The sequence below is a fragment of the Adiantum capillus-veneris genome, chromosome 10 (genome assembly GCF_014529385.1).
Source record: "Adiantum capillus-veneris isolate H3 chromosome 10, ASM1452938v2, whole genome shotgun sequence".
Lineage (NCBI taxonomy): Eukaryota > Viridiplantae > Streptophyta > Polypodiopsida > Polypodiales > Pteridaceae > Adiantum > Adiantum capillus-veneris.
The window spans coordinates 104,637,645-104,648,275 of NC_140940.1; the positions used below are offsets into that span (position 1 = coordinate 104,637,645).

At 42.9% G+C, this 10,631-nt stretch overlaps 1 protein-coding gene across 1 annotated transcript; it reads right to left on the reverse strand.

The window, feature by feature from the left end:
* Positions 1-1,468: 1,468 nt before the first annotated feature.
* Positions 1,469-10,089, reverse strand: LOC147449396 (V-type proton ATPase 16 kDa proteolipid subunit). The gene is made up of 3 exons (XM_086521838.1): positions 9,788-10,089; positions 1,913-2,198; positions 1,469-1,782 (listed from the first exon to the last, which is right to left on the reverse strand). Exons 1-3 carry the CDS (start codon positions 9,867-9,869, stop codon positions 1,653-1,655), a joined length of 498 nt encoding a protein of 165 aa, XP_086377964.1. The 5' UTR covers positions 9,870-10,089; the 3' UTR covers positions 1,469-1,652.
* Positions 10,090-10,631: the final 542 nt, after the last annotated feature.

Consider the following 10,631-nt stretch of genomic DNA (forward strand, 5'->3'; position numbering starts at 1 on the left):
TTCACAATTGTGAGTGAATTATACTGATCATCCAAAAAATTACAAGATCTTGCCATGCTCATGTTGAGCCATGAAGAGAGATAAGATATACTTAAGCAACAACTTTTGACTACATAATGTTCAAATTCATGCTTCTAGCAACGCAAGATCTTCAACATTCATGGCTATCTTTCGATTGCAAGATTCTCGATCCTCCCTTCTAACAATTGATTATTTTCCTCATTCATGATAATACCTAAGCATCCCTCTTTTAAAAACTCCGCATCTAGGTTTTCAATTAAAAAGGTCTAAACTGTAAAATCCATACCCTTTATAAAATTGACAACAATATTATAAACTCCGATCAAAAAATATAATTGAAGTTTCATGGTATATTGAAGGCTCTCTTTTACAACAATCTGGGTCTTGAAGGTCTTGAACTGTGATAAATGTAGTCTCACTGAAAAAACATCTTGCAAGTTGCATATGCCACTTAGGTAGAAACAATAATTGTAAACGGTTCAATTATGCCATATTTATTGGCATGAGCAAAACATCCTCTTACAAGATTGTGTGAAGTCTTTGGAGTGTTTCAGATCTTCTACATTTTACACTAAAACTTGGAAGTTTTAAGCTCTTGTTTCTTGCTTTGTTCAACCAAATATTTAGTAGTTATATGCATGACCCATAATCACTAGCATGCTAAAGACATAACAGAGCGAGGGTAAAAAGATGCTCATTATATGGGTACTTGAATAGTATTTTTCTTTCAAATAAACATGCATGTAAAAACGAACCATATTGCCGAAATATCTTCCTACTAGCACAACAACATCCTAATCAATCTGTGTGTGAAGATAGCTCCTATGTAAAATTGATCATTGGCTGGTTCCTTATTCCGTTTATAATATTGATGGCTAGTTGAAGATAACTGGTCGCTTGTTTGGATTATGATATTGCCCGACCCAATCCTCGGCTCCATCAGGCAAAGTATTTGACTACATACTACAATATCCCCACTCACTCTGTTAGTGCCAAATAGTGGGTTTAGACCTAGGTACCAATACTCTCTCTCTCTCTCTCTCTCTCTGATTTTCATCTTCAAGTTGACTTGCATGGCCTGAGACACCCACACGGCAGCCCATAACAAGCGAGAAAAAGAAATAATCCTCCCCATTGGATCTTTCGACAGGAAACTTGAGCACAATCGCAGCACAATCCCCTCAAATGAAAGGTCTACAAGGATAGATGATGGCCATGACTTCGACCAATGTGCCATCATAATCAAAGGGCTACCGTGACTACGATTAAGGGCAACCATAATTGAAGGCCTACCATGACATCGATCAAAGGGCCACCATTTACCAGGCAACATAAGAACAGGCCAAACACACATCCTTCAAATGATCGATCCGTAACATTTTTCACAAATATTAAACATGCACTTACAACAGATAATAAATCTCATAAGACAATATGCAACAAAACAAAGTTAGAAGCAAGCTACAATTTAATAAAAAATACAAGCGGCAGCTGTGCAAAAGCACCTTAATTGCTTCAAACAGGTGGCGAAACAGGCACAATTGTGCACTGTAAAGCTGTTCCAAAAATGTTATAAAAAAGGGAAGTTCATAGAGCTAAAAGACGGTGCTTTGAAATTTGTAGTCTGTTCCTCATTCCCTCGACTGCCCAGCACGGGAGGACAGAATGATGCCCACAATCAATCCATACAAAGCAAGAGCCTCCGCAAAAATGAGAATCAAAATCATGCCCACGAACAACTTGGGCTGCTGTGCATTTGCTCTGAAAAAAAAAACAAACAAACAAAGGTAATAAAGTGATAAAATGAAGGGAAAGTTACCAAAAATGCCCCTGCAATTTGTGGAAATTTTCAAAATACCAAAAAGATAGAGCTGCTGAAGAGGCCCGTTACCTGACACCGGCATCTCCAACAATGCCAATGGCCATACCAGCAGAAAGACCGGCTAAACCACAAGCAAGGCCAGATGACAGATGGGCATACCCATCGAATAAATAGTAGGCTGTGCTCGTGGGATTAATTCCGGTACTTATAATGACAGCAATAATCAACCCATATATACCCAGGACACCAGCCATGACAACCGGTACTATCGACTTCATCACCAGCTCAGGCCTCATAACGCCCATGGATGCCACTCCCACTCCACTCTTTGCAGTCCCATAGGCAGCCCCCATACCTGCATCAAAGAAGAGATTCACAAAAAAACCAAAGGCAGGCATGAAGTGAGCCAGAATTCATTAGATGATGATAACTATTTCACATGAAGTGAGCCAGAATTCATTAGATGATGATAACTATTTCACAAAGTCTACCACAAGTTCAACTAACACGGTGAGAACTCGCAACAGCCCGCCCTAAGAGGTGAAATAGAAATGAAGGGTGCAGCAATGATCAAACAAATGAAGGAAGGAAAGAATCACTTCAAAACTGGTTCGGTACCAAAACAGGACAATTAAAAATAGATTTCAAACAGCACGAAGGCCTACTAAAAGGAATGGCAAAAAGAGAATTAAGTGACAAGGTGATGAGAGAGAAGAAGCGAAGACATTGTAGGAACAATCCCAAGAGGCCTCAAGGCTCCCATTACTCCACACTATGCTCAGCTAAAACAACCAGACAAACATGGGACACTCTAGCTTCTTTGTATGCAAGCGGCAATGAGGCTAAAATTGCTTACTTGTGTAAAGAGTTAGAATCCAAAATTATGCAAGAAGATGATGATATGGATTTATCCTTTAAGAGATTAAAGATCTCAAGGAGCAGTTGATTGCTGTAATCATAATTCATTCTTCACAGTTTCTTTGTGCAAACAGCTCTTGATGCATTGCCAATTTCTTATCAGACTTTTACAAACATTTGGAGACATGTGGCAGACAGCAGACCTGATGTTGTAAAGTTTGATGCTCTTTTCTCTATATTGTTGCACGAGGCTGAACCTGGGAAAACTAGGACTAAGCAACAATGTAATGTCCTAAGCTAAACGTCACAAGTGTGAGGACGTGGCATAGGCCTGATGGAATCCTACAGGCCAGTAAAGAGGCTGGACCAAACTTATGAGGCCATACAGACGAAATCAGGTGCCAAAAGCAGAAGCAAGGTCAGCGTAAAATCCGCCATGATTTGCGCGTTAACACATGGCAGGGCCATATGGTGAGTTGGGAGCTTTTTGCACAAGAGATTTTGGAGGCCTAGCTTTTAGAATCTGAAAAGCAACTGGGGGATGCCCAGTATAGGGGCCCCATGTACATTGTAAACCTTTAAATAAGTGCCCAGGACTCCCTCTTTGGCAGATTAGCTTGGGAGCAATGTAGAGAGGAGACCCACGGCTGTTGTACCTTTGTGATCATCAATCAGAAAAGAAATACCGAAAAGGGCACCAATCTTTGGGGCTAGTGCATCTAGAAGCGGAGCTCCGTGCTTTCTGTCGACTCTCTCTCTCTCTCTCTCTCTCTCTCTCTCTCTCTCTCTCTCCAAGTTCAGTTGTCACAGTTTCTGTTCCTGTGTGGCTATTGATTTGTAGCTTGGGAAGCATGTTACAGTGGTATCAATTTTCAAAGCACAGAGGATTCTTCTCCTACAAAGGATCTGAACACATGGGTTCTAGCAGTGAATCTGACCGAGTGGACAACATCCCACCAACTACACATAAGGATGAAGAACACTCCACCCCCAGTGGACAAACGGAAAGAACCAACAGAGATTCAAATAGAAGCGATCCTCAATCTGAGGACAGGAGAGGACAACGGCAAGTTTCAGCGGGGGATTTCGACAAAGCGGAGTACAAGTGTCAACCTCAGGTTGATACCTGTGAGGCTGTGCCAAACGAATAATTAAGTACTCCAAGGCCCTGAACTATGTGAAGTAGCTGAAGAATCACCCGCTTGATGAGGTTCACTCCCGATGGCAAAACGTCATCCACTCACCTATCAAGTCGGTAATGAAGAAAAGCGAAACCAAGTGCAGAAAAGCAGAAACTGTATTTGCGAGAAGAGTTTGGAGAAGCTCTTGAGTAGAAGATCGGTCGAATGATGAAAGCCAGCAAGAACTCTCAAAAGAAAAGCAAGTCAGAAGATTTTGCCCGTTACTTGGGCAAGTAACCAACTTCCGAGGTGGCTAGTGGATCCAAGAAGTGTGTTCGCTTGGAGGATAACTCCAATTCTTCTTCGTCTTCAGAGAGTTTTGACAGTTTCTTTTCCTCTAGTTCCAGTGAGAATGAGAAGAAGCAGAGAAAGAACAAAGAAAAGCAAGAAAAGCAAATCGAAGAAGCAGCGAAAGCAATTTAGAAGTTTTGAGAGGACACCTCGTCCTCTTCCAACAGTTTTGACACTTGTGGTAAACAAAACCACCATAACAGCCACTCAGTACGTCAACCTTGAAAAGAAGAAATAGAAGACCGAAGAGTTCAAGGATGGGGTCGAGCAAAACAGTTTGATACTTTTTCGAGCTACAAGGATGAAGCAGGACCTCTTGATCTCGTACTTTGCCCCATGCTCTTCACATATAAAGAAGAACGACAAGTCATAGAGAGTTACAATCCAGCAACAGAGCAAGTAAAAAAAGCAAAGACAAAAGTAGAACTCGTTCCAGATTTTGTGGGAGCGACCTTGGATCAAAAGAATGAGAGTACCAAGCTCTGAAGAGCGTGGGGCGAAGCACGAGACCAAGATGATATTTTTCGATTGAGGAGCCAAGACCAACGCCATTTCTCTAGAATTGGCAGCTCAACTTGGAATATTTTGGTAGCACCCATGCATCTCTCTCCCCTTTTGAATACAGAAATGTGATGCCCATCTCAAGGGCTACTCATCTGTATGTACACTTGTGTGGGTTTATGCGTGAATGCCAAGGTAAGAGCCTCTTGCACAGGCACTAAAGGTACAAGTTGATTCGGAGAAATTTCTCGCGAGAAACCAAATCAAAGGGCAAGTAGCCCTACAGGTGCAGGAGCTCGGGGCTTGCTACGGATGCGACCGGCACACAAAACGGAGCATGAAACAGGGAATTACAGCTTGCTGTGAGGTTTTGACCCTTTTTTATCACTAATAGTGCCAAGAGATTCGGGGAATCTAGGAAGCTACGAAACAAGTGATCCGGTAAATTTTAGATGCGAAAAACAGAGATTTTAGCGTGCTTTATTTTCTCGCCAGGTTAGTCAAAGTGCTCTAATGCGCGCGGGAAGTCACCTAGGGTATGGGGATTTTGTCTATGAAGCCTCCTACTACAGTTATGCACCGAAATTGGGCTAGAGTAGGTCATTTTCAGACCAATAGAAGTGGGACAGCTCGTAGGAATTTTCCTCCAAAGTCTTGATTGAATAAAGAAATATTGAAAGGGGCGCCAACCTTTGGGACCAACATGGTGTCACTGTCTGCTTGGGAGCACTCTAGCCGAAAAGCCGTGGTTTGTTTAAAGTGTTGAATTCCAGTCTCAAGTTTATTTGAGAAATTCCTGTTACCATATGCATGTGGTAGTGATGTGTGTGAACACACTTAGAACCGCCGGGGCATTTTTTCCCTTTCTTGGGAGTTCTTTTCCCCATGCATCGTATATACGCCCATCACTCTAGGGCTAACTTATCTTTCCATTGCACACTAAGCAATACTACTCTTTGTTGTGTGCCTTGAGCTTCCTTCGTCTTCTCCAAGTTGTGTGCGTTTCCTTGCAACCCTATTTCCGACAATTGGTATCAGAGTAGGTTGCGTCCTCCCGTGCTTAGTCGCAAGCACACGCCTGCTCACTTTCTCAGATTTCAGTGAGCTTTGACAATCGTCAACGAATCAACAAATACTTCGGGTGTGCTTGTAGAGCTCGGTCTGCTCAGATTTACGATTCGGCCTCGTTTTCCACTACACACAGTACTGCACAAGCAATTTCGTCCTTTTGTGCAGAATTTCTTTCAGTGTTGTTTTCAGCATAACAGGTCCCTTACAGTCTTCGTGTTGTTATGTTATATAGCACGCATTAGTCTCATTTCGTTTCTCCTCTTTTCAAGGAGTTTTCACATCACGTGCAGGCATTCACCATGCTGACAACAACACAGATGTGTTCAAGATGTTTGCTGCTAAGGATAAATTGGATGGGGACAATTACCCAATGTGGGCTTAAATGATGCAGCATGTTCTTGTGTCAAAGAACGTGTGGAATGTTGTGCAGGGCATTGATGTACGCCCCGGTTTTGAAGATGCAAGCGATGTTGAGGATGTTGCAGGATTTTGGTTGCAGGATTGCTCTTGCTAGAGCTGTTTTGCCTACGGTTGAGCAGGCTCCTTGGGATGTAAAAGATGCGCAGGCTCGTGCATTGATTACATTATCTGTGAAGCGCACTATTACTCCTCACATTTGTTCAGCTAAATCTGCAAAAGAGGCTTCGGATATTCTAGTTGGTCTTTACGCAAGTCGCAATGAGGCTAAAATTGCATTGCACTTAAAGAGCTGGAGTCAAAGATTATGCATGAGGAAGATGAAATGGACACTTTCCTTGCTGGTAGCAAGGATATTAATGAGCAACTTATTTCTGCAGGTGAAGTCATTTTTGACAATTCCCTTATGCAGACTGTTCTTGATACGTAATTCCGAAAATTGCGACGCAAATTACGGTTGCGGCAGATTTGCTTTTTGCTCTATGCAAATATCAGAGAGAGAGAGAGAGAGAGAGGAACTTTGCTTTATTTTTCTAAAGCTCAAGAGAGCTTGTGAGAGAAAAGAGTTTTTGCTTTATTTTAAGCTTTTGGGGCTCTGCTTTTGGCATCCCTTGTAAACAATAAATATGTGGATTGGGCTCCCACTTTGCAGAGCATCTGGACGCAGAGTCTGAGAGTGAGACCCAACCACTCTTGTACTTTAAACACTGACTAATACAAAAAGAAATACCAAAAGGGGCGCCAATCTTTGGGGCCAATATCTCTAGGCACGGAACTCCGTCGGGCCAGTGCAAATCTATTGTGAACTGTGAACTGTTTTGAAGTGGTTATTTGGTGTTGTCGTGATTGATTCTTGACTTGGAGTGTCCAAGTCTGTTACAGTGGTATCAGAGCACGGCCGATTTCTCTTCTACGGGAAATCCGATCCCAATTTTTTTATGCGGCACCTATGGCTTCATGCAAGGATCAGTCGACTCCCTCTGCATACGGAGATGCGAGCATGGATCACAACAAAAATTCCTGCAGAGATAGGCGGAGCAACGAGAGATGGCTTGGGATCTGCCGGAAGAAATTCAGTGGATTATCTATGAGAGGATGGAAACTGCTACGCTAGAGCGAAGGCTTGCTATGCTTGAACATTTTAGGGAGCTCTTATTTCCAAAAACCTATACTTGTCCCTGAGATTTAAGCAAGGGGGAAGTGTGAGTAAAGTTGGAAATGAACGATATAGAAATTTGTGAAAGAATAAGTAATGCACTTGTGCGAAGACGCATGGAAGTGGCATAAATGAATGAAGACGCATACACTTGTGCGAAGACCCATGGAAGTGGCATAAATGAATGAAGATGCATGCACTTGTGCGAAGACACATGAGGGTGGCATGGATGAAACTTTTATTGAGCTTTACTTATCAATCTCCCTTAAGCTTAGTAATAAGGAGCAAGATTGGGTAAAGTAGCTACCACATGAAGACTTAACAGTAGCCCTAAGGTCTGAATTATTTTTTGGCCTTAGGATAAGTTAGTTAAAGTATTTTTAAATTGTTTATACAGGACCAAATGACCGGACAAGTGCGAACAGGTAATGCCAGAGCAGTGCTGGTACAGCATTGCGCTGGGGAGCACGTAACATTTTCATTGGTTGCATCTATGTGTACAGTTGTGGTTCAATTTGCACATTTTATTAATAGTTTGTGAACTTTAAAAGAGAAAGTTTAAGGGTTTTTAAGTTATTAAGTAAGTGTGCCAAGTGGCACACTTACCAATGCAAACTAACCCTCTCTCTTCCTAGCGCCCCCTCTTCCTGCTGGCTTGATAAGAGCCCCCCCTCCACCATTCCTCAGTGTTGACTGTGCTCCTACCCCCCCTATTGTGAGTATGCTCTACGCATTGGAGCCCTCCATGGAAGCTTGAGAGCAGCCCCTTGCGACATATGTGGTGGCCTCGTGCTCCCATTGTCTAGAACAAGGGTTCTCGTAGCCATAGCCAGCTTTTCGTGAAGTTTCATCGCGAGAAGTTGCAGCAGGCACTCTCTTCGTAGAGTGTGGTGGCTGTGTAAATTCTCTGTTTTCAGCCCCTAATCATCTCTTTTATGGTGAATTTCAGCAAAATACACATAGAATCTAGTTCTTCTCTACCTACACTACGCATACACAAAGTTTGGTGCAATTCCATCGCGAAAAAGGTCTCTATTTCGGCTTTGGAAGGTGCTCAGGTAACATTTTCAGGTTATGTGCAGAAAATAACAGCAAGCATGTGTGCGTGCATTTTGCGTGTTTCTCCCTTGTTTTTGTTGCAGGAATGATTATGCATAAAGGGACACAGTTAGCGGAAGGTAGACTCTCATTTTTCAAGAGCTTCCATTGAGTTTTGTGAAAGATAGACTCTCGTTTTCGAGAGCTTCCCAAAATCTCATAGCAGAGGAAAAATCCTCTCGGAGAGTAGCTCTCGCACTCTCTCAATCAAAAGGACGGGCTACTGCCCAGTTCTTGTGCTTGTAAAGATTAGTAATAAAGATAATCTCTTTATGGGGGGGGACCAGCCCATCTTCTGGTCCCCAATGAAGTGTCAAGCTTTTCCTCTCTCTCTAATTCTCTTGAGTATTTGAAATACAATTAAAAGTCAATTTACACTTCTGTATTTTTGTGGCAGTATCCGTTCTTCCTGGCCTACAAATATTCCCATTCACAATGCTCTCATCATTCCTCTAAATGACGCACTTGAAATATCTATACTCCGAATACTCAAGCAAGAAATTTATGTTCACGTCGTCATTCCTTTGAATGACGCACTAGGAATATTTGTACTCCAATGACTCGAGCGAGAAAACCCTCTCAATTATGCATCTAGTTATTTCCAATAATTCATTTAGACTAGCACAATTAGTGCATATTCTTCTCTCTCTCTCTCTCTCTCTCTCTCTCTCTCTCTCTCTCTCTCTCTCTCTCTCTCTCTCTCTCTCTCTCAAGTATCTAAAAGTAACCATCAATAACGCAAAGTTCCGTTCATTGACACAAGGAAAGAACAAAGGATCATGAAAGTGTGATCATTGATTCTACCTATTCTCTCAATCCCGCTGCATGTAACATGTATGTCCATTTGGACCATATGCCATGGGCCCAAGTGCTTTCGAGCCTTACAGCACAAGGAAGTTTGGCGCCTATGATGAAAAAGTAGACACTTTTAACCTACCTTAATTAAGAATCTGTTTACATTATATGGAGCCACGGCCAAGTTGCTTCCAATTAACATTCGAAACAAAGTCAGGTTTCCCGCTTTGTTTAAGAGCTCATGACTTGACGATAGGGGCCATGAAAAAACTACAACAGAAAATACACCTTCTTCCTCTTATCGAGATTGGTTTTTGAAGACATTGTACAATTTAGATTTGTGAATGATACTAACCAAACTCAAGGCAGTTTCACACCCTATACTACTGGACCATGAGCACTGCTGAAGATCGACCCAGTATTCGAAGACTGAGACAGTATAGAATCCAACATCACAAAGATGGCAAGCAGATTAGATATTCTCAGTGCAAAAAAAGCATATTAAACCATAGCAGCGCATGCAGAAAGCCAATTTCCGCTAAAGAGTCGCAAAAAGACAAGGGAAGGTGCACTTACAGGAGAAAACGAGTGCTGCCGCAGCTCCCAAAAAGCCGAAGAAGGGTGCTGTCGTGTCTCCATTGAACTCCGTGGTCGACATCTCTCTCTCTCTCTCTCTCTCTCTCTCTCTCTCTCTCTCTCTCTCTGTCTGTGTGTGTGCGTCTCGCTCGCTCTCCGCGCGCAAATTTTGTTGCAGATTCGACTGGCTATGGCGGAGACGCAACTACGGCCAAATTAAAGTCTCCTGCCACGCGTTTATTAATGGATGTGAGATCGGGTCGAGACTCGAATTTAGTGCGTGCAGTAAGTTAACAAGCCTAGGAATGCCTAAAAAATATGTGTGCACAATTTGGTAGGCACCAAGCGCCTCCACGCCTATATCACTACCGTGCCAACAACTAGTCTGAATGCTTAGGGTGGGTTCACACGAGACGGCGCCAAGGAGTGTGCCAGGGGTAGGAACTGTGGCACGCAACCATTGGCGGGAAACGAAAACAGCACTTTCGGACACACCTAGAAGATGGGCGAGCCCCCCCCCCCCCCTCTCGGAAGGTGCAATTTTTTGCCTGCCTTTTTAGATGGAGGGAAGCTTTCCATCATGTGCAAGGCCACTCCCAACCAATCAGTTGCAAGTCAGAGCTTACAGGCCGAGCTCTACCGCCAAATCTTGTGAACATGCTGGGTGGAGCTAGTATCAAGATATTGTTTTGTCGCCGCCTTTGTTTGAACCTAGCCCTAACATACTAGCTCAACAATACCTAGGGTAAAGGGGCCATATTATCGATCCTTAAGCTGCTAATGGGCGGATTTTTTGTGTGTTGCTCCAATTTGGGCATGGAGGGGTGCAATTGGTAGTCATAAT